This window comes from Moschus berezovskii, chromosome X (assembly GCF_049115385.1).
Source record: "Moschus berezovskii isolate FMDL1 chromosome X, NW_MosBer_1.0, whole genome shotgun sequence".
Classification (NCBI taxonomy): domain Eukaryota; kingdom Metazoa; phylum Chordata; class Mammalia; order Artiodactyla; family Moschidae; genus Moschus; species Moschus berezovskii.
The window spans coordinates 124,298,390-124,322,219 of NC_142488.1; the positions used below are offsets into that span (position 1 = coordinate 124,298,390).

The 23,830-nt window shown below is 43.4% G+C and overlaps 1 protein-coding gene across 1 annotated transcript in view; it reads left to right on the forward strand.

Moving 5' to 3' along the window:
- Positions 1-13,966, forward strand: part of GPC4 (glypican 4) — a 108,391-nt gene extending 94,425 nt beyond the window's left edge. Inside the window, exons 4-9 of the mRNA XM_055438454.2 lie at positions 5,183-5,348; positions 10,478-10,608; positions 10,693-10,839; positions 11,517-11,653; positions 12,296-12,471; positions 12,574-13,966. Coding sequence (XP_055294429.1) covers positions 5,183-5,348; positions 10,478-10,608; positions 10,693-10,839; positions 11,517-11,653; positions 12,296-12,471; positions 12,574-12,776 — 960 coding nt within the window. The 3' untranslated portion in view covers positions 12,777-13,966. The remainder of the gene's footprint in view (positions 1-5,182; positions 5,349-10,477; positions 10,609-10,692; positions 10,840-11,516; positions 11,654-12,295; positions 12,472-12,573) is intronic.
- Positions 13,967-23,830: the final 9,864 nt, after the last annotated feature.

The following is a 23,830-nucleotide window of genomic DNA, read 5'->3' on the forward strand; positions in this document are numbered from 1 at the left end:
CACCTTAAAAATGGTCAATAAGTTTGAAGCCTGCAAATTCTCATTAGAAAATATCCAGCCCCAGAGCTGAGAGAGTCACTTTGTGTGGATACCCTACGCTAGATCATGGAGCTGTGGAGAAGGACCAGCCCCGTGGGCTTCCCTCAGGGTTCCTATGTAATCTGTTACTCAAAGGATACACATTAAGGAAATTCAGTTTATCTGCTCCCAGACAAAACTGCTCAAGTTCAAATCTTGGCCATTTACTGGAACATCTTGTGTCTGTTCCTTAATCTCTTTGGACCTCTGCTTCCTCATCTGTGAAATGGAATGATAATATTCATCTCCTACAATTATTTTGAAGCTTAAATGAGTTAATATGCATAAAGTACTTTGACCGGAACCTGGCACACATAGTAAGTACTCTATCATATAAATCTGTGAAATCCAATAAAAAGTATCAGAAAATGAATTCTGAAATTGAAGAGAATATTTTTCTCTTGAATGTTTACATCTCAACCTTCATGATCATGGTGGTTTAGTCTCTAAGTGCTGTCCGACTCTTGCCACCCCATGGACTGTAGCATGTCAGTCTCCTCTGTCTATGGAATTCTCCAGGCAAGAATACTGGAGTGGGTTGCCATTTCCTCCTACAGGGGATCTTCCCGATCCAGGGATTGAACCCAGGTCCTCCTGCATTGGAGGCAGATTCTTTACCAACTAAGTTACAAGGGAAGCCCAACATAGAAATTGAATTAAACATTCTCTTTGAGATCTTTAACCCATTCTTTTTGTAAGTGGTTCAGAGCAGGAAGAGAGGAGTGTATAGTTTTCCTGTTCTTTCCAAATATCATTTTGAGAAATAACTATTAACTGCTAAGAGAGGTCTTAAATATCTGACTTTTATAAAAGCCATCGTAACTAACCCCCACCCAATTCCTACCCTAGCCCCAAGGATTCTGGAAGTCACAGGTGGACTCAAGAGTCCCTCCTAAATAAAAATAAAACATATCAAATGTTAGTCAAGAGCTGTGACCCAAAAGAATAATCTGATTGATCATTTTAAGTGGCATGCCATGCCACAGAGAATCAGTACATAAGTGAGGATTAAAGAAAGATCTTAAAGTATGGTTACCCCTTTTGTTAATCCCCATGTGGCATGATCTACCGCTCAGACTTGGGTCTTCTGGAGTAAATTACTTTAGTAAGTAAGTTCTTTGAGGACTTCAGAGGAGTAATTGATTTTGAGTGTTACAAGGGAGTAGAATGTGAATGAAGTTGATTTTATATTCAAAATTAATAAATCCCCAGAACAAAGTATGACTTAGTCCACTATTATATCTGCCTATGGGTGAAAGGTTCGCCCTTGAAATCTTGGCAAGACCATTGAGAGCTTGTAAGGGAGCATGGTAGTCCACAGTCAAAAAGTAGAGCTTGTCCTTGGTACTCTGGATTCACCATCCTGAGCTTGGTCAGGTCAGTGAGAGTGGGGACACAACACCTGAGGTGTGGTAGTTTCATCACTTCTTCTGGGGGCACTTCTTTTGGGGGAATGAGCATTGCAGGGGATCCCTATTTCTGCAGTTCTCATGACTGTTTTAAAAGCCTTTGTCTTTTAATGGGGCCTCAAACCACACAAGGGGTTTATTTCCCAGGCTCTGAATTCCCTTAATGTAGAATACTGCGTGGTGGTCTGAGTAGTGGTTGGGAGACGAAAGACAGATTTTTCTCCAACTTTGGTGTTTCAAATGTCCTTTCTCATCCTGCTGCTGCTAAGTCACTTCAGTCGTGTCCGACTCTGTGTGAACCCATAGACGGAAGCCCACCAGGCTCCCCCTTCCCTGGGATTCTCCAGGCAAGAACACTGGAGTGGGTTGCCATTTCCTTCTCCAATGTGTGAAAGTGAAAGTGAAGTCGCTCAGTCGTGTCTGACCCTTAGCGACCCCACGGACTGCAGCCTACCAGGCTCCTCCATCCATGGGATTTTCTAGGCAAGAGTACTGGAGTGGCTTGCCATTGCCTTTCTCATCCTAGCTTTCTTATAATTTCCCCGTCTCTCTTCTCAGTTGGGTATTTAGTGTTTCCATAGCACGTTATATCTGAGTTACTTGTGATCATTTTTAGTAGTTACACAACAAATCATGTGCAGAACATGAGCCAGTACTTAGCCAAAGTATGAAATGGAAAAAGTCTGCCAAACCCAGCTTCATAATCTTCCTTTCATAACACTCTACTGTGTCACTTGGTTTGATCGCTCTTTTTAAAGCTTTAGCCTCCATCAACCTATTTAAGAAAAGAATAGTAGTACAAGGCCTACTGCCTAAATGATTTAGCTTATGATTGAACCAAGGATACGGTGAACCCATCCTAGAGTTATCTTTGACCAAAGTGTTTCTTGAGCATGGTTACGGAGTTTAAGTTTTTTCCTATTTCCTAATGGTCTATACCATTTTGAAATTTCTTTTGTGTTTTCTAGAACAAGTCTCATAGTCTAGAAATTCCTACTTGCCTTGCTACCTAATGCATTCCAGAAAAGTCTCTGGCCCATAGTAGGTGCCCAGTAACTACTTTTTGACATTTTAACTCCTTCTACATTGTTTTCTGCTACAAGTCCTTTTTTTCCTAACAAGCATTGTAATGAAAAAATGTCATGCACTAGCCTGCTTTTCACAGACATTTTTTGTAGTAACTCTTTTACCTGTCCAAAATCCAACCATTTTAGCAGTCTCACCAGTGTGGAACCTAATTAAAGATCAGAAAACAAGCAATGTTTAACATTTAAGTTTCATATTATTCTCTTTAAAGAGGCAGCGACACATGACAGATGTGGGAAATTATTTCAGTGTTTGCTAAGGTGCACTGCTAGAGTCAGATGCAGCAAAGTGGCTGTCCACAAGTCAATTGTTCTCTCTGGCTTTGGTTTTTTCATCTCTTAAATGTGAGAGCTATACTCGCTGATCTCTAGGGTCTCTTCCAACTCTAGACTTCTATGATTCTCTGACCACCTTCTCTCCTCCCTCTAGGCCTGTTTGTTCCTCTGTCAAATGAGAGGGTGAGAAAGTATCAAAGTCCTAAGTCTCTGTAACTTTAAAGGCGTGCTCTTGTTTTTTTGTCCAAAAAACCTAGCTTTCCAGCATGGCTATTCCTTAAGGATATTGGTTAGCCAAGATTTTACTGTACATTAATACGTGGTTTAAAGGACCAATTTAGTGCCTAGGAAAATATTTGGCACTGGTTAAAACTGTGGAAAAGTCCTAAATCTTCCTAGGGAACCTTGACTTCAGTGTATACAATTACATCCTGTTGGACAGTCGCCCTCCTTTACACTTGAGTTCTGTTTGAGATAAGAGTGTGTGTGTGTACATCAGATAGGAGCCTAACAGTGTGAAGTTTTTCTCCTGACAGTGTTAATCCCCCATTCCTGTTCCTAAGGCTACTGTTGATAAGTGGTATCCAAAGTTACACTCCAGAGCAGGTGAAGTGCACTGCTGCACTGCCCTGTGTTCCAGCATCTGTTCCCTGCAGTGGTATCTGCTTTCATAAGTCTGTTTGCAGAACTGGTTGGTACTGATAGAGAGGAATGCAGTAATCCTCTGATACTGACTCCAAAAGGGGAGGGTGGGGCCGAGAGACGGAGAAGACAGGACCTCTTGGGGAGCTGCCAGCTTATGATCCTGGCCATGAGCCTTTCTAAGCATTGATGGAAATGAATGACAGGATGGGATCAGCTCTTCTATGCCCAAGACAGTTGCATCCTATAGAAGTAGAAAGATGAAACTAAGTCTCATTTATCTACAGAGGCCATCGAGCCGCATCTGACTTCGGTGCCACCTTCATCCTTGCTGCTTCCCTTGCTCATGAACTTTTAGTAGCTCCCTGTGTCCTGCCATATGGTGGCTTGGTTTCTGCCTGGTGTCCAAGCCCCTTAATAGCCTGGCCACATACACAGTCCATCCTATACGCTGCTGCTGCTGCTGCTAAGTCACTTCAGTCGTGTCCGACTCTGTGTGACCCCATAGACGGAAGCCCACCAGGCTCCCCCGTCCCCGGGATTCTCCAGGCAAGAACACTGGAGTGGGTTGCCATTTCCTTCTCCAATGTGTGAAAGTGAAAAGTGAAAGTGAAGTCGCTCAGTCGTGTCCGACCCTTAGCGACCCCACGGACTGCAGCCTACCAGGCTCCTCCATCCATGGGATTTTCTAGGCAATAGTACTGGAGTGGCTTGCCATTGCCTTCTCCGATCCTATACGCAGGCAGCTTTATTTCCCAGAATTCCTCAACCCCATCCACAGTCTACTCCGTACCATGTATGCTTTTGTTGATTTCATTCTCCCTTAATTACAGTGTTCTCCCTTCATTTGATCTTTTCAGTCTAAACCGCTTGTGATCAGCAGATGCAAACTCTTGTAAATAGAATGGATAAACAAGGTCCTACTGTATGGTCTAGGGAACTATATTCAACATCCTGTTATAAAACATAGTGGAGAAGAATCTGAAGAATATAAATATATGCACAACTGAGTCCCGCTGCTGTACAACAGAAATGGAAGCACAATATGGTGAATCAACTATATGTCAATAAAATTTAAGATAGAAATACATCAACCCCTTCTTCAGAATGTAGCTAAGTCCCACGTCTTCTATCAGGTGGGCCCTGAGCATTCCTTGCTTTGCTGCTCCCAAGCCTCAGACAGCCTTCACATAACCCCAAGTTCAAATTTACTCATATTCTTCCATGTAGGATACATCCATTTTGCCTTCTGTGCAGCTATGGGCACAGAAAGGGAGTACACACGAGCTACCGTTCTAAACCTTGACTGTGGGGGGCTTACATTTGAAAGGGCGGTCTAGCACTTTGAAAAGATGTGCTCAGATTACAGTCTGGCATGGCACACACAATGATGACCATCTAAAATGAGTGGGAGTAGTTGCGCGCGCACGTGTGTGTGTCATATACAGCTGAGTTTCTGACTGTTCATTCCTACCTCCCCATGCCTTCCTAGCATACCCTTTTTCCTTATCTAATCTTGCTGTAATTCACCTCTTTGGTAAGCACACCAAGCCGTGCTCCCTGTGATCCATTGTGACTCATACGTGAAATTCATGGCCAAGTCTTCAAAGTCAAGTTAATAGATTTGCAATAGATATGCAGTTGCTGTCTCTATCTTGGCCCCACCATTGTCTGTTTCTTCTCCCAAATTAGGTGAATCCCACCACCCAGTGTACCCATGCCCTGGTGAAGATGATGTACTGTTCCCACTGCCAAGGTCTCGTGACTGTGAAACCCTGTTACAACTATTGCTCCAACATCATGAGAGGCTGTTTGGCCAACCAAGGGGATCTTGATCTCGAGTGGAACAATTTCATAGGTGAGCAGGCGATTAATGTGTTTGTGTCACTCCCGGACGTCCCAGGTGGCCCACTGGTAAAGAACTCACCTGCCAATGCAGGAGACATGGATTTGACCCCTGGGTTGGGAAGATCCCCTATAGGAGGGCATGGTAACCCACTTCAGTATTCTTGCTTGGAGAATCCCATGGACAGAGGAGCCTTGTAGGCTACAGTCCATGGGATTGCCAAGAGTCAGACACAGCTGAGCGACTAAGCACCCATGCATGCACATCACTCATTAGGGATAGCTCACTTTTCAGCCTCAAGAAAGGTTTTATTCTTTAATTAAAAAAAATTTTTTTTGGCTGTGCTGCATGGCTTGTGGGATCTTAATTTCATGACCAGGGATTGAACCCCTAGCCCCAATAGTGAAAGTGCCAAGTCCTACCCACTGGACCAGCAGGGAATTCCCCAAGGGAAGTTTTAATTGTCAGCGATGGAATTTCTGTTCAATATATAGTGATTCCCGGAGTTCTGATGGTACTCGAAGTTCATACCACTCTACAAGTAAATGTTCCCTTGAACTAATGGTGGCATTTCTGAAGACAGTGGACACCAAGCAAATACCAAGTTTCAATAATGAGAAAGTGCCTTTTTGACATTTTCCCCCAAAGGTTAGTTTTAGTTCTACATCGTAGGCTTGTATCCATGTAAACGGTGGAGTACAGCCATCACTGACCTGTGGAAGGAGCTTTTCAAATGTTACATTTGTGACATTGCAACTGAATCTTCTGCATACCTGCCAGATACCACTTAGATATTCGGATCAATTGCAATCTGACTGTGGAAATTTAGCGGTTATATTTCTATAGAGGATTTAACAATCACAGACTGCTCTGGTGAGAATGGAAGGACCTTTGCCCTGAGAATTTCAGAGGTCAGTGTTCCCACCTATAACCTAAAACCTAGAAAACCTATTACTGGAACCCAGACAGCGATGGAGGTGACCTAGCCAGTTTCCAAGAGGGTTAAGTATGATTTGTGGGAAATGACAAATTAGGGATAATTGAAGTATCCAATCATCAACTCCCTGGATGCCTGCTTAATGCATATGGGACTTCTGAAATGTTCGTGACAGGTGTTGAAGCTGCTATTGGTGTGGCTGCACACACAGACTGTCAGTTACCCCAAAACAAACTCTCTCCCATCCCCCAGTTGCATTTGCATAATTGCAGATTTTGAGTGTCTTTGTAAGCACCTATTTTTCACTTATTTGTCCACATCATGGGAACATGTATGCAATTTGCTGAGGGTTTTTTGTGGGGAGGGGAATGGGGGGATTGGAGCTGGGGAATGCTTTTTAGTCTGCATGAGATCTAATTATATTAACTCTGAAAGTGCATCAGTAAATTGGCTCCAACAGATTCTTGAGAATACTCACACAAGGAAAAAAAGATGTGAATATTAAACACCACAGCACAATTGTAAGCTAAATAGTTCAAAGCTAGAAGACCTGAAAAAAGTCCACACACAGAAAAGCAGAATCCCATGAAAGAGAAGGCCTAAGAAGAGACACACACACACTAGTGGCACATCATGCCCAGAAAGAAGCCATGGGAGAAATTGTTACTTGAAGATATTTCCAGATCTAAATTAAAGTTGCTATACTTTTGCTTTTCTTTCTTTTTTACTCACCTTCTCACCTCCACCTGCAAATGTCATGTTTGCAATTCACTTTTGCCTAATTCATTTTTAAGAAACAAGATGGTTTGCCATTTCACTTTTCCCTGTAGCATCTAATGCACTAGTTCTCTGGGCAAAGCAGTAACACTGGCACACAGTGATCTAGGTTGGCTAACTTTTCTACAGGCACATCATGAATAATGTAAACTATTCTGTTATTCTGACGTGTCTGGGAGAAAGTGTAACTCATAAATTTGTCTTAAAATACAAATTCTAGAGATTCCGCTGGTGGTCCAGTGGCTAAGACTCTGAGCTTTCAATGCTGGGGCCCTGGGTTTGATCCCTGGTTGGGGAAATAGATCCCACATGTCACAACTAAGACCCTGTACAGCCAAATAAATTAGTAAAAATAAACATTTCAAAAAGCAAATTCTATATATTTTTCCAAGAGCTTGCAGGTCCATAACAAAACCATCCTCTGGTCTTAATTTATGTCTTCAGCCGTGTACTCTAAATCAAGGAGGACTTCCATGGCTGCTGTTCTTGCTGTGTGTTTTACAAATTACATTTGTCATCTTTAGAAACAAAATTAAACTCAAGTGGAAATTGGTAGGATTTCAGAATCAATTTTCCTCATTTATTTCAAATATTTTTTTGGAGGGAGGAGGAATATAATTCTATCTAAACTGAATTTTTAATGGGTATTTTATTCTTTATTTCTAATAACCTGATATAAAAGGCCAGGAGTAACAGACATTGCTAATCTCCAGTGCTTTTTCATGGATTTTCACAAGGGTTTAATTAATTTGCTCTGTGGTTGTCGAATTCAGTCCCAATTTACATGCCTGTGCCATAAGTTCAGTTTTGTTTTGTTTTTTTTCCTTCACAAGGAATTTTTCCTCCTTTAAATGACTGCAGTTAATGAATAGTCAAGGGCTTTTTCCCCCGCTTCTTTAAATCAGATCATGGGGTTAAGTTGGAAAACTGCCTTTTGTTCATCCAGTCTGGTCGTGAGGCTGAAGATGTGAGTTGGTGATTATCAGCAGTGCAGAGCAAAAGGAGTCACTTTTTCTTATGAGAAGGGGTTGCTTTGTTGCGGGGTGGGAGGGAGCTGTCCTGATCACTGAAATGATGCAGTCGGACTAAAACCTTTAAAGAGACTAAGGATGATTTTTTCAAATCTGCCTTACCACTGTGCCCTCCTCTCTCTTGAACTGCACCTATTAAACTGTCACCCACCTTGATAAAGGTGGATCCAAATAGTTAAAACACCTTGGACTTGGTTTCTAAGTGGTTATAGGAAACCCTCTTTTTGAAAAATAGTGCCCCCACAGCAAAAGTCAATTTCTGGAGAATCATAAATTATGTGTAGGTACAACTTGCTCTCCATCATATACTACCATCGTGCTAGCATTCATTGGACTCCCAGCCAACCTTATTCACATCACGTGTTGCTGCCATTGGGGATTTCATATGAGGGGATTGGGATTGCTGGCTAGGCCATCAGCCAATTCCTGGCAGGAGGTAGGAGCTGGTCAGCTATCCTGCAAAGGGAGACCTGCAGCCTAGTTTCATCCGAAGCAACGACACTGGATTTGACATCATCAGATCATGGAGGCACCCAGTGGATGGCTTAGCAGGACCTGTCCCAGGACTGAGCAGGGACTTTGGCTCCTGGGCTGCAGACTCTGGGCAAAACACAGCCTCACATTCTTCAGCGACACCGCACGCAATGCTGATATGACAGTTCCAGCCCCATTCCCTTCTCAGGCCCTTGTGCATGGCCAGCCGGACTGGAGTTGACAGAAGCCAAACAGCCAGAAGAATCGGGGTTTATGTTCCCTTTCACAAGCACGTTCATGATCTGGCCTTTCCTCACCATTAGGGGAACAAGTAGTGACGGGATGCACTGTTTCCTTCCTATGTAAACCTCTGTGTTTGGGATTTTTCTCTGGATCTGGTGACTTCTTGGCTCTGAAGGTCTGCTCTGTGGACATGGTGGTGCTGATGCTTTGACAATGATGAACACGTTTAGGTTTTGCTCCACATGTTTACAGAACTCCCCTTTCACTAGCACATCCAACGCATTTTTCCTCTCCTGGAAAAATGGTATATTCATGCCAGCAGGCTTTCCTTAGAGGTTGGGAGTGTCAGTTTTTGGTGATTCCCACAATGTGACCTGAAACTTCATTCATTATGACTTTCCCCCCAAATTTGCATTGCTCAGACGACTGCTCATGGTTTGTGACATTGGAATTCTGGTTGAGAGAAATGAGCTCGAGCTTTAAAATGTTGGGCCACATTTGCTCTTAGGGGAGGTGAAAGGTTGCTGACCACCTGCGAGCTTAGGTAGAAGTTCAGCTGTGGCCTATGCTTTGAGAGGGCCACACTATGTTCTAGAACCTTGCCCTTCTTTCCGGTAGCCGTCCTTGGACTACCTGAAGGCTGTGGATGGAGTATGTGGACCTAACTCTCCTTTAAGGGGAAAGAGCACGTGGAAAAGTTCACTGCTTGTCATAAATGAGGCATCCTTTTTCTCATTTGGAGATGACCTTTCCAGTTTCTTCTAATTTTGCACAATGAGTATCAGGGAAAACTGCTAACTAAATCCCAAGAAACATGGATGACAAGAAAACCAGTACAGGGGGTGTTTTTCTTTAAGAGATTCAGTGTGTCCTAAAAAATTCTAGACTTTTCCAAAATGTAGAAATGATTTGCTGAGTAATTAGTGAAGACACACATTGCAAACACAGATTTTGTGCCCTGTCTCTGTTTTTTTCATTTGAATAAAAAGTGGCACATGTTTTTTGCTTTAAAATAACTCAGGACCCTTGTATTTGAAATTGAAAGTTTATCTTAATACAAAAAATTGCATTTTACAAAATGCCATTATTTGTAAAGTCCTTAGAATTCCTAAGGAGGCGCCTAAAATTCCTAGGAACACTTTCATTTATATTTTCTAACTGCGTACCCAAGGATCTGAAAGGGTTTCATTTAAAAAAATGAAAGAAAAGAATTGGTATGCCAGGATTTGAGCTGATTTATGTTTTTGACTCTTGTAAATCGAACGTGAAATGGGAAGAGCCGTGGAAGTCCCTGGGCGAGCCAGCATGTTATTCTGTTCCCAGCCTTAGGTGTGTCAGGCAGGAGCTAGGTCAGAGCTATACAGTGAAAGCTGCTGACACATCGGGGGATGAATTATCAGTATAATAGATGGTTCCAGATTGTATTTTCTTGCTGGGGAATAAAAGTCTTCATCTGGCCAGTTCCCACTCTAGAGAGCTGGTGGTACTTAGCGACTGAATGCAGTTTTGTGTCATAGAAAAAGATATGAAAGCATGAATTAATGATGATCATGCCTCCCCCTCAACACGCCCCCCCCACAAGGGAAACAAAGACAATAAAATAATCAGACTGATCACTCAAGGCCAAGCTAATGATTTACTTTGTATGCTGTATTGTTCTGCCCCAAACCTCATGTTAGATGCTATGCTGATGGTGGCCGAGAGGCTGGAGGGTCCTTTCAACATTGAGTCAGTCATGGATCCCATCGACGTGAAGATATCAGATGCTATTATGAACATGCAGGAGAACAGTGTGCAGGTATCTCAGAAGGTAAGGAAGGCAGGTCCTGGATTGGAGAGGTGGGGCCCACTCTAGCCTGCTATGCCTCATGTGGCCACATTTATGCCCATGCAGGTTTTCCAGGGATGTGGACCTCCCAAGCCCCTCCCAGCTGGTCGGATTTCCCGTTCCATCTCAGAAGGCACCTTCAGTGCCCGCTTCAGGCCCTTCCATCCCGAGGAGCGCCCCACCACAGCAGCTGGCACCAGTTTGGACCGATTGGTGAGCCCTGGGGCAGGAATGGCCATGTTTAATGGCAAAAAACTGAAAACATTTGCTTAAAAGGCAGTTTGATTTGGAGGATTCCAAGCACGGGGTCTTTTCAGGGAAAACTTTTCCAGGAAATTACACAGCAATGTCAGTGAACCTGCTTCTCTGATTTCCTCGCTCGGAAAGTTCATCCATAGAGCTAGGAAGTGGGGTGCTCTGAGGCTTATCTGAACACCTACCTTTTATGTCACAGTGCGGATAACTCATAGGCTGGATCCTGAGTCATCAAAGCCCTGCCACAAGATACTGTGTTTGTCCAGTGTATCTCTGGGGCGTGGGCCTACCAGGTCCCACGATGGTAGTTGTAATGAAGAACAGGAATGGACAGTGGGTGTAGGCACTAGGCAGCTTTTTTTAAAATGGCAGCTTAATTCAGAGCTTGCATTTCACCTGTTAATTCTCGTGGTGATTTTATATATTTTACATAGAAGTACTGGGGTGACCAGAAAGGTCGTTTGGGTTTTCCCACAAAATGGTGTGGGAAAACCTGAACGAATTTTTAGCCAAGCCAAAATCTGCATTTTTCTCTTCAGACTACAGAGAGACTCTGGAGATACTTTAGACATGATCCTCTATAGGTAGTTTTGGGTTTTACAGAGGTTTTTGTTTTTGTTTTCTCTCTTAATGAGGTTACTGATGTCAAGGAGAAACTGAAGCAGGCAAAGAAGTTCTGGTCCTCTCTTCCTAGCAGTGTCTGCAATGATGAGAGGATGGCTGCAGGGAACGGCAATGAGGATGACTGCTGGAACGGAAAAGGCAAAAGCAGGTGAGCCATCATTGGGCAAGTGTGCAGTTTCTCCCTATACGCCTGGGGAACTTTCAGAGAAGGTTTGCTCGGTTGTTCATTGAGGCATTGTGAAGCCTTTCACACGCAGGCGGCAACAACATGGAAGATTTCTAGGCATTCTTAGGAATTGGCATAGAAGTGTTGGGAAGGCCTTCAGCTACTTGCAGAGAGTTTCAGGGCAAAGGTTTATGCCCGTGGTTAATATGATAGCGTTAGTGCTGCAAGCAAGGATTGAGTTGTTCTAATAGTGTCATTATTTTTCATATTTAATACCTGTGGTCCTGTGCCTGATGGCGTGGCCTCATCAAGTACCAATTCTCAAAAGGTCTCATTGTCTTCCTTGATGATGCTCTGTGTCCCTCCCCTACATACCCAGTAACTTAGACAAGTGTCCTCTTAACTCTGCCCCACCAACCTCCACAAAATGGGTAGTTTTCAAAAAGGTCCCAGAGTGGAGGAACATGTGTATCCCCAGGAAGAGGAGAGATTCCGAGTTATTCAAAAGGCAAGCACTTGCAGTTTATTGCAAGTGGCAAATACTAGAACCTAGCAAGAATCGTCGCCAATCTTCGGCAGCTTTTGTTTTACTGATCCTCTTAATGAGGTCATTTCTCATTGCAGGTACTTGTTTGCTGTGACAGGAAATGGTCTAGCCAACCAGGGCAATAATCCAGAGGTGCAGGTTGACACCAGCAAACCAGACATACTGATCCTGCGTCAAGTCATGGCTCTTCGAGTTATGACCAGTAAGATGAAGAATGCCTACAATGGGAATGATGTGGACTTCTTTGACATCAGTAAGCATCTGTGCTTCTAAAGAACAAATTGTTATATGTTTGTTTGTATACCTTGAGAAGGAGCAGAATAAACATTCCCTTTTATTTCCCCCCAAAAAATAGGTGACGAAAGCAGTGGAGAAGGAAGTGGTAGTGGATGTGTGTCTCAGCAGTGTCCTTCGGAGTTTGAGTATAATGCAACTGACCACTCTGGGAAGAGTGCCAATGATAAAGCCAGCAGCGCTGGGGTCCCTGCTGGGGCCTGGCCCTACCTCCTCACTGTCTTCTGCATCTTATCCCTGGTTATGCAGAGAGAGTGGAGATAATTCTCAACCTTAGCGAACAAGTGTTCATCGTCAGTTACAAAGGCACTGGTTATCACTTTTATACCATCCTAGTGACTTTGCTTTTTAAATGAATGGACAACAATGTACAGTTTTTACTATGTGGCCACTGGTTTAAAAGATGCTGACTTTGTTTTTTCATTCAGTTTTGTGGGAGAAGGAGACTTGTACGTAAGGTCAGTCCGGCCTCCTCAGAATCATGTTAAATGTGGCTAAAGGTGTAGGTACAGAACTGTAGTTAGTTGTGCATTTGTGATTTTTATCACTCTGTTTGTTTTCTTTCTGTTTGTGGGGTTTTTTTCCTTTCAATATGATCTCACCTTGTTTCTTACAAGAAAACCAGGGTCCTTTCTTGGCATGTAACATGTACGTATTTCTGAAATATTAAATAGCTGTACAGAAGCAGGTTTTATTTATCATGTTATCTTATTAAAAGAAAAAGCCCAACAAGCAGTAAAATTGCCATCTATCCCTGTTGTTTTAGTTGCCTTATCTGGAGAGAACAGGAGGTGTTGTATCTTTTTTTCTGCAATGTGAAGGCACAAGGGGGCTTCTGAGCCACTTGTCAGGTTGTGTCCAGGCATCAATACAAGAAGAATGTTATACTTCATTTATAGCTGGTGCCTGGAAGAGGCTGCAGACTACCCATTTTGGTTGAGCTGGGTTGTATAAACTTCAATCACACATCAGTCCATTTCTGGGAGCAGCTTATCAGTCGAGAAGATTCTTGATCTCCCTCAAAAGATATAAGGCATTCAGGGTATCACACTTAATTTGGGGGTGGGTTTGGTTTGGGGGGGGTGGTGGTGTTTGTTTTTTTTTTTTTAAATACAGGCAAGTTAGCAAGCCACTGTGCTGGTCTTCGTGTCCACACTTGAGCCTCTTTGATCAGGTGTGTTCAGGGTGGTATGGCCATAGACCACCCTCTTTGAACTGATATCCCACCAGCAGAAGTAAGTGGCTAGCAATCTCACTTGGTCCCTCTTGTTCCAGATTCCAAACCCAGTCATGGCCGTCTGGGGGGCTAGCCAGAATTGGGGTACAGCCTGGGCTCAGGCAGTAAGTATCAATACTCAAGCAAAGTTTTTGTCCATGCATGTGTATTTGCATTTATTTGGTTTTGAATCCCAGTGTTTTGTTTTGTTTTTAAAAAGATTCTAAGGTGTCTTATTGAGTCTTTTTCTTGCCCAGCCCTGCCCCATCTGAATGCCAAAGGTCTTGCAATGGTTCACAGCTGTGTGCTACCCTATCAGCCAAGCACCCCAGTTGGGGAGCTCTGAGTGTCCAGATTTTTCTTCTCATGTTGCTGGGCATTTGAGTGGGGGGCAGGGAGGAATGGGAGTAGGTAAAACTGAGAAGAACACATCTTCGGGGTGACCTTTAACCACGCAGGTGAACTGACAAAGGCCATTAACTCTTGTCCCAGACCAAAGAGTAACCACTGCCTTGGCCCCTTTGGGGCTGTTTCCTTGTGTCTTTACCAAATGACAGCTCATAAAACTGTGAGAATGTAACAAATCACATTAAAAGGAGTTCCAGAAGTCTTCAGAAAGAATCACACTCTGCAAAGTCTCTTCTTGCTTTAGACAGCCATTCAGATCCCAACCAATTCCTCAAAAGCTGAAACCTACAGAGAGGTTGTTTGTGTTACTGTTCAATCTTCAGTTATAAGAGTAATTCTCTATTTTTATATTGAAACTTAATTACTTGATAGCTCAGGGTCTACATTTCATTCAGCTTTTTACACCAAATTCTGCAGAATGAACAAAATGGAATATTGGGGCTGTTATAAACAGAGGCTTAATTTTATTAGAAGTAGCCAGTTATTTATTAAAGCACGATGTTAATAAAATAGGCATATTCTGGCTCATGTGTATAAGTTTTGTTTCTTTTAAACTAATCACAGAAGACGTAAAATTGAGAAGGCACTCCATTTATGTATGAGGAAAAATTGATTGTAAATAGCTAAGCTGCCTTGTGAGAACTTGGAAAATGTGCTGATACTTAGTAACTACCTCAGTTGTGAGGAATTTCCTTTTTAGCTTAGACTGCTATTACTTTTACTTGGTAGAAATGAATCTGGTCTCCAAAATGTGGCTCAGAGAGTTATCCCCATAGACCTTGTTAGATTGTTTTTAATTTAAAACCTTGAACTCTGCCCAGCTGTTTTCTTTCAGTCAAGTTCTCGAAACCAATAACATTTTTCCGAATTAAATATTCTTGAAGGTTCCTCTGGAGTCTAAATGATTTGTTTTCTTTCTTTTCAATTTTTCCTGTTACTCTTTTATTATTTAAATTGTCTCTTGCCTTTGAACTTGAACTATGAAATAAACAAATCATAGATTTTTCCATTCAGGTCTGACTGGATAACTGTTGGCTTCCAACCAGCTGGCAGGCTCACACCCCCACTCTCCCCAAAACAGGAATAAAGGCAAGTTGAATATTTTAAAAATCTTAAAAGAGTTCAGTATATGAGGTAGAAGGAAAGCTTTGTGAGGAGACATTACTTTTCCAAAGCCTCAGTTAATAGCATGTGAAGAGTTTGTGCTTTACAAAGTCATTAATTAATTACTGGTTACTTTCAAACACTTCACCCACTCTGTACCTTAAGAAACATGTTACAACTCTTAGGTTGTATTTTATTTCAAAACTAGTAATTAGCACCTGTTATTTTGCTAAAACTGTACAAACAATTGACTTAGAGTTTTGAACTTTAGTTTCCTGGGTGTTAGAAACCTAATAGTATACAAATAATTTTTTACGAAAATTAACAGTTAAATCTTTAAGACTTACTGTATGTGATTACAAAAGCACAATAAAAATAGGTATAGATGGTGCTACACAAAATTCTACTTCCCCTTTTGTGTTGGCAGAATATGTCTATTTGTATAGCTAAAAGGTAGTATGTTAACAGTACCACAGGAAGCCTCTGTGTGTGTGTGTGTGTGTGTGCACTCGCTCTCAAGCAAATACCACACTATTAAATACAACTTTCTTTTTGAAATAAAAAAAGCACTGAGAAGAATCTTCTAATTAGAACTTAATGGGGAAAATATAGTTTGGCATTCTGTGATATACTTTAAAAATTCAGTTTCTACCTTCAAACTCCTGATTGTTTTCTTTAAAAAATCCTTTTTATATATGTGAAAAATACCTGAAAGATAACATGGTAATACAGGAATTCAAGCCCATCAGTAAAGCTAATGGCCATGTAATAATTGCTTGTCTAATTGAGATTTTAAGTAGGTCATATACTGACTGGATTTAAAAACAAAAACCTGTGCTACAAAAGTGCAGAGCGAAAGTTTCTACCCAGCTCTTGCATTCATCTGCTCAGTTATCCCTATACCACAAAAAACTTATTAGTTATTTCTATATGTCTTCTTCCAAAGTTCCTTCACACAAATATAAGCATATGAATAGAGGTTTTCCTTTTTTGTCTCTTTACCTGAAAGGTAGAATATTATGCCCAATCATCTCATATTTTTTTAGGTTTCTCATAACTTGAAAAAAGTATTGAGAGGAAGAGGAGACCCTAAAGGACTCCTGTTCAAAAGGCATGGCTTCTCTATGCTACCACAATTTGGAGTTTTACTGCATTTCGGCCCAGGTTAATCTGAGTAATTTTTCAAGAAATAAACATGGAGTTGATGAGCAGTTTAGCGTTGTAGCGCTATAATCCCAGAGCGCGCAATTAGGATGCTCTCTGTACTTCATTAAGGTTCATTTTTGGCACTTTGTTTCTGTATCATCACTAGCAAAGAAAACCTTGGGCAAAGCAATTGGATAGATCCTTTTAGAGCACAGCACATTAATACCACTGTTAACGCTTGGAAATGGTTCAGGAAGGAAATGTCATGCCCTCGAGTGGACTCATATTCTATTAAAGTACTCTTAATGTTTCCTCAAGCTCAAATGCCTTGAAATAGCATCAGCCACCACACAGGAAGGAGATGAGAGTGTTAGGAAAATGTGTAACTAGATTGTCTGGGATACCACATGAATTATCTGTCTAGTGGTCAAGGAATCATTAGGATACGCACATGTCCAAGTTCAGTTTTCATGTAAAATTAAGTTTTTACTCATCAGGGCATGAAGTGACTTCTAAATTCAGAAGTAATCAGAAAAATTATGAAATTCATTTTTCAGCTTGAGGGTCCATGTGTGGAATTAAATGTCAAATTTTACTCTACTTTTGATATTTCTTACAGAAATATTAGAAATTCTGGGGGGAAAAGTATAGGATCATTGGATAGAAAAAGATTTTCATGCATCAATCCTGCCAGGTTCACGCTGATAAAAGGTGAAAGGTATGGTTAAAGAATTGAAGAAACAACACGTGTGTGATGACACAAGATGCTTTTCTAAAGGGTTCATGGTCTGGGACTTCCCAGGTGGTCCAGTGGTTGGGACTCCTCACAGGAGGCATGGGTTCAGTCCCTAGTCAGGGAACTAAGATCCCATATGCCTCTTTGGCACAGCCAGAAAAAATAAAAATCATTAAAGAAAATAAAGGTCTTGTGGTCTTATAGACTTTAATCAAAGTTCCCTGCACTTTGTGGAAGTTTTGCAACAACTTTCTTGCCCTACTATGTGTTGCTGTGTTTCTTACCAGAGAGAGTTGTAAGTCCTGTGTGTTTGTGAGTATAAACAGTTGTATCTACACACAGAGGTATATTTGTGTATTTTCAGACAATCCCAGTTAGACTTTACCCTGTCACTTAGGGCCGCCTTCTCCCTGCTGGCAGTGGTGTATGCTTGGGGAACACAGACAAATTTTAATAATAGCCTAAGGGAAACATAATTAGGAAGGTAAGTCTCCTGCCAAGGGGGGAAAAAAATACACGCACATATAAAATGCATTCCAGATAGAATTTCTTAGATTAACCACTGCCTGGGATTTGCTTTTCTGCCTCACCATCGACAGCCTCAAGCTGCCCATAACCGTCTCTTCTTGGTGACTTGCTGCATGGGGCAGTTTGTGCCAAGTTGGCCAGAAAGAAATAATCATGGTCAGCCAGTGGTTTTCTGAACACACCCTAGGGTCTCAACTCTGACTACAGTTGACTTTAAAAGTCTTCAGTGGCCCTGCTCTCACTTCTCTTGTTATTGTTCAGTCACTAAGTTGTGTCCGACTCTTTACGACCCCATGGACTGCAGCACACCAGGCTTCTCTGTTCTTCCGCATCTCCCAGACATACTCATGTCCATTGAGTCAGATGGCCAAAGTATTGGAGCATCAGCTTCAGCGTTGCTCCTCCCCATGAATATTAAGAGTTGATTTCCTTTAGGATTGACTGGGTTGATCTCCTTGCAGTCCAAGTGACTCAAGAGTCTTCTACCACACCACAGTTCAAAAGCATCAATTCATCGGCGCTCAGTCTTCTTACGTGTCTACTGAAAAAACCATAGCTTTTACTATATGGACCTTTGTTGGCAAAGTAATGTCTTTGCTTTTTGCTGTCTAGGTTTGTCAGAGCTTTCCTTCCAAGGAGCAAGCATTCATGGCTGAAGTCACTATCCACAGTGATTTTGGAGTCCAAGAAAATAAAATCTCACTGTTTCTACTTTCCCCCTTTCTATTTGCCATGAAGTATGGGACCAGATGCCATGATCTTAGTTTTTTGAATGCTGAGTTTTCAGCCACTTTTTTCACTTCTCATTTAACTATAAGGAAAAATTGTTTTTACTCTGTTGTTGGAGTTCTGAATACTTTGCAACAAGTTTTGGCAGCAACAATGAACAGAAAAACAGCACATTGACTATAAAAAAACAAGTCATTCATTTGTACTTCTGTTAATTCACCTGCACTGAGGCAGGTGAACCTGTGTGCCTGGCACTAAAGTTGGGCCATGGCCATGATCTCACAGGATCTTGCAGAGTAGAAACCCTTCCATTTTGCAGATGTGCCAAAGGGATAAGTTGGGTGACTTGTCCAAGGGGTGACAGGTAAGAAATGCAAAGACAGGAGCTGGAACAGGGCTTGGTCTGCCACAAGGGTCTGCTTATCTCGGGCGCTAGTTTTCCTTCTGTTACCCTTTCCCCTTTATTTCACGTCTGAATCAGCAGGAAGGGATGGTGCTTGTCAGGCTTGCTGCATGAAGAGCTCTCCCGGTCCTGTGGAAGGGCCAGGGTAAGGGTCGTGGCAGACCTTGGTTGACTTGGCCTGAGTACAAGGCGAGGAGTCGAGGACCACCTGGAGACCAATCTTTTTCTAACCACATACAGTGGCTCCTTGCTCAGCTGACTTCAAATCAGAAAGAGCTTTGATGATAGTGCAAGGGGACCATGTGTTCTCTGCCTTTTGGTTGTAAGGAACCGGCATTAAGTCATGTGACCTTGTCTGTCTGCCCAGGACAGCAGCATGCGGCCATGTATGAACTGGCACTGGGGGTGCTGGACAGCTGCCTTGCTGAGAAAGGGGACTCACTGAATACCATGGTAGTGAAAAGAATACCATGATTTATGTTGGAAAAATTCACACCTGTTTAATCAACTGGAGTTTTGTGAGGAGGTAAATACATCTTGCAGTAAATAAGGCACAGTGAATATTATCTGGGTTTCTTAAAGAGGCAAGAACACTGGAGTGGGTTGCCATTTCCTTCTCCAATGCATGAAAGTGAAGTGTGAAAGAAGTCGCTCGGTCGTGTCCAACCCTCAGCGACCCCATGGACTGCAGCCTTCCAGGCTCCTCCATCCATGGGATTTTCCAGGCAAGAGTACTAGAATGGGGTGCCATCGCCTTCTCCGAAAGAGCCTTGAGATTTCAAAGTCATACCCAGCTTAGAGATAGGACACAACCGAGCTTACAGGCACTATTCTAGCCTGGGGAGTGTAACAAAAGCTTCCTCCTGCTGTACCAGTCTTCATGCTGCTTAGAAATGATAACATCTGAAGACAAAATCTGTGCTTTAGGGTCCAGAGATTTTGACTCACCTTTTGCTACCTAGGGCAAGGTCGGGTGGGGAGGGGAGAGAACCTGGGAGCTTTGGTTGGTTTCCTGAATGTCCAAGTGTGCCCATCAAGCGGTATGTGCTATAAAGCTTTGGAAAGGTCCTGCTCTAGAGGTATTCTGACTCATGTTTGATGTCAAGCTTGACACAAGGTCCAAAGAAATGTCATTGAAAACCAGCAGGGACCAAGGGCTCTGCCTCCAAAAGATAGGCAAGTGAAGGCCTCACTGTTCTATGGAGAGAGGTGCTGAGAGGCCATGTGACCCCAACTCCCAGATGTGGGAAGAGCAAATTCCTAGGACTCAAGGTGAACTGTCTTAGAATGTGTAAATGGTCCGTGTTGAAGAAAGAGGAGTTCTTGCTTTATTCAATGAATAGTGACTTACGTAATTGGTGAAACCGAAGGTGCTGTAGGCTGATGATGAACAAAATGGTGGATAGGAGTGGTGTAGGGGCAGTGACCGTGGGGGCTGCCAGAGGTTGGTGTTCACCTTGCCCCTTGGGCCACTGGCCCACACACAAGTCAGAGCTGTATGGATCCTTATGTGCCCCACATTGTGTGATTTGTCCTCTAAGTTCCCTTTTGGAGAACTGTAATTTATGTGCAACCAAAGTATTTGACAGAGAAGGCAATGGCAAGCCACTCCAGTACTCTTGCCTAGAAAATCCCATGGATGGAGGAGCCTGGTAGGCTGCAGTCCATGGGGTCGCTATGAGTCAGACATGACTGAGCGACTTCACTTTCACTTTTCACTTTCACACATTGGAGAAGGAAATGGCAACCCACTCCAGTGTGCTTGCCTGGAGAATCCCAGGGATGGGGGAGCCTGGTGGGCTGCTGTCTGTGGGTCGCACAGAGTTGGACATGACTGAAGTGACTTAGCAGCAAAGTATTTGAAATTCCTTGTAATATTGAAACAGACTCCAAAGATGAAATTCCTAGAGATGTTAGCCCTTGGTGAGCAGAGGTCTCTAATGGCTCTGGGTATATGGGCCTCCCAAATTACATGGGATTTGATGCAATAATCTGATCTCTGACACATCTGGCCTTGCTCTGTGTTGGAGGACAAGAGGGAGGATGTAAGTAAAATGGAGTCCTCCTCGTCAGGAAGCCACTGGGGAGACAGGGATGTAGGACTGACTGTTCTGAGCATGGTAGTGTGATAGGTATGGGGAATGAAAGGTGTGTAAAGCGTTTGCTAGTACAGGGTGGGGAAAAGGGTGGGGAAAAGGGTGGGGTCAGTAGGAAGCTCTCAGAAGCCAGGCAAGGCAGTTTTCAATTCAAGGGGGCGGGGACTTCCCTGGCGGTCCAGTGGCTAAGACTCAAGCTCCCGGTGTAGAGGGTCCAGGCTCAATTCCTGGTCAGGGAACTGCAAGGAAGCACATGCTGCAAGGAAGATCAAAGATCACATGTGTCACAACCAAGACCCAGTGCAGCTAAATAAATAAATATTTGTATAAAATTCAAGGAGGGCACAATCTAATGCAAATTATTGAAAGGACTTGACCTGTTGCCCAGGGTGTATAAAGAAGATAAACGAGCTATGAAGTCGCCCTTGCGTTTGACCACATGCTTAGCACTATATAGCCTGAAAGGGCTCAGTTCCCTTCATAACTGGCACACTCTGGCCTCCCCCAAATGATCTTGATTTGGAACTCTGATAGTGACAACCCAGTTCCACTCAAGAAGTACTTTTTGGACGTCCAGGCTCAGAATGCAGTCAGCACATTCAAAGTGCTCCTCCCAGCCCATCAGACATTTGCATTCTGGCCACCCACCTGCACACCTCTTCTCTGTTTCTTTAAGCACTGCCTCCAGCTCACCTGCACAGCCCTGCCCCCACAGGCCCTCCAGAGCTCCCAGATATATTTGGCCACACACCCTTTGGCTCTGGAGAAAAACACAGAGAAGGATCCCAGGAGTCTGGTTCCCCAGACACCATCCTGCGCAGACCTGGGATTGCAAGGGAGTAAGGAAACATCCTGAAACATTAGACAGCCAGTGAGCGGGATGAATGGGCCAAATATCTTTCAGGTTAAAGGAAGAGCCCCGCCTGCTTACCTCCTGCCATCCCAGGTGGCTTATGTCCCTTTACCACTGGGGTAGTCAATCACAGTTTGAAGACTATGAAGCCTCTGCTTCACTTCTTTCTGGGCTTTTGGAATCTAGACTTCGGGTGCTGGAAACAGTGGTGTTCCAAGGGTAAGGAGTGCTCCTCTAAGGGATAAGGAATCAGGAGCTGCTTCATCCATCACAGGCCTTTGCCCAGAACAGTGGCTATTTTACAAAACCTTGCTCACCATGTTCTATGGCCACTAAGGCCCCTGGAGGCAGGATGACCACCTTCCCAAGGCCTGCACGGAGCCCCATCTCTGGCAGGGGACCCAGGTTAGAGCCTGTACAGGAAGGAGCCCCAGCTGCAGGACCTCTGAGATCCTGGCTCCGTCTGCCCTCTTGGCACCCTCTTTGTGGGCTGCACACTATCCACATTTAGAACGGAGCTGGCCTGGACACCGACCATTGCTGAGTGATAGCAGGAAAGCTGCATTTAGATCAAAGCCTTAGGCTGAGGTTTTCTGGAAAATGAGCAAGGAGAATGAAGCCTGGTTCTTGCAGGCAAGAAAAAATTCTAACTTTCTAATAATGTTTGTTGTTCAGTCGCTAAGTCATATCTGACTCTTTGCGACCCCATGGACTGCCAAATGCCAGGTTCCTCTGTCTTCCACAATCTCCCAGATTCGTGTCCACTGAGTCAGTGATGCCATCCAACCATCTCATCCTCTGTCGCCCCCTTCTCCTTTTGCCTTCATATTCTGATTTGAGGGTTCAAAGCAGAGGAAGATCCAAAGTGTCCCTTGACCTCCCATCACCCCGACCTTTTACTGTTCTCCATCCCCAAAACATGCCTCATCTCTACTCTTTTCTACCAGGACCCCTAGAGGAGAATTCCACACACTAAGCCTTCTATCTAGGAGGCAGGCAGACAGAAAACTTAGGCGAGCACCTGTCCAGCCTCTTAATTACCCATCCCCACCCCACTTCTCTCCACCTTTCTCCCCAGTTTCCCACAAAACTGAGTTCCTTGAGAGTTGCCATCTCCTTTGAAAAGGGCTTTCCTGGTGGCTCAGCAGTAAAGAATCTGCCTGCCAATGCAGGAGACTCAGGTTCAAACCCTGGGTTGGGAAGATCTCCTGGAGAAAAACCCACTCCAGTAGTCTTGCCTGGAGAATCCCATGGACAGAGGAGCCTGGCGGGCTACAGTCCAGAGGGTCGCACAGAGTCAGACCCGACTGAACAACAGCAACAATCCTGTTGTAGAGAAACGCTTTTCTCTCCTGGTCACATAATGAAGCTTCCCCAGCTTCTCTGATTCCAGAATTGACAGGGAGAAAGGAAAAAGCTGTGCAGAAGTGTTTCCCGGGATCAAAGTCCCATCTGTATCTCCCTGAAGAATCCAAGCTGCTCTTGGAAGACCAGTATGGGAGGGAACGGGTGATGCTGAGTAATGCCCTGTTCTGTCTTCCTGTAATCTTCTGGCCCAGACCATGTGGATTAAAAGAGTGATTTCGCCATATCTCTGTAAGATGTTAAGAGGACAAGATCCCATCAAAGACTGTGGTATTAGTTAAGCCCATCCTGGCTTAGGTAAGGATAAATCCAACTCAAAATGATCTAAACAACAAGGGATTTATCATCTCGTGTAACAAGAAGCCATGATGTAGAGAAGCTCCAGGAATGCTTATTTCTCAACATTATTATCAAGGATCCAGAGCCTTTCCATCTTTTAACTTTGAGCTGTTGAGTAAGAAAGCTAAGCTAATCAAGATTTGTGCCCTGGACAGAGTCCAGTCTTATCTGAAAGACATGGCCACAGGGAAGAGGATGAACACTAAACTACCCTGAACAAATTAGGGGCTGATCAGCAAGGAAGAAGAGAGGAATGGCTATTGGGTAGGCAGATAACTGGGTTGGTTACACCAGTAGCCATGTAGGGTGCTCTTGCTGCATCCGGGATGACGAAGTGCATGGTTGTTGTTGTTTGGTTGCTAAGTCGTGTCCGACTCTGCGATCCCGTGGACAGC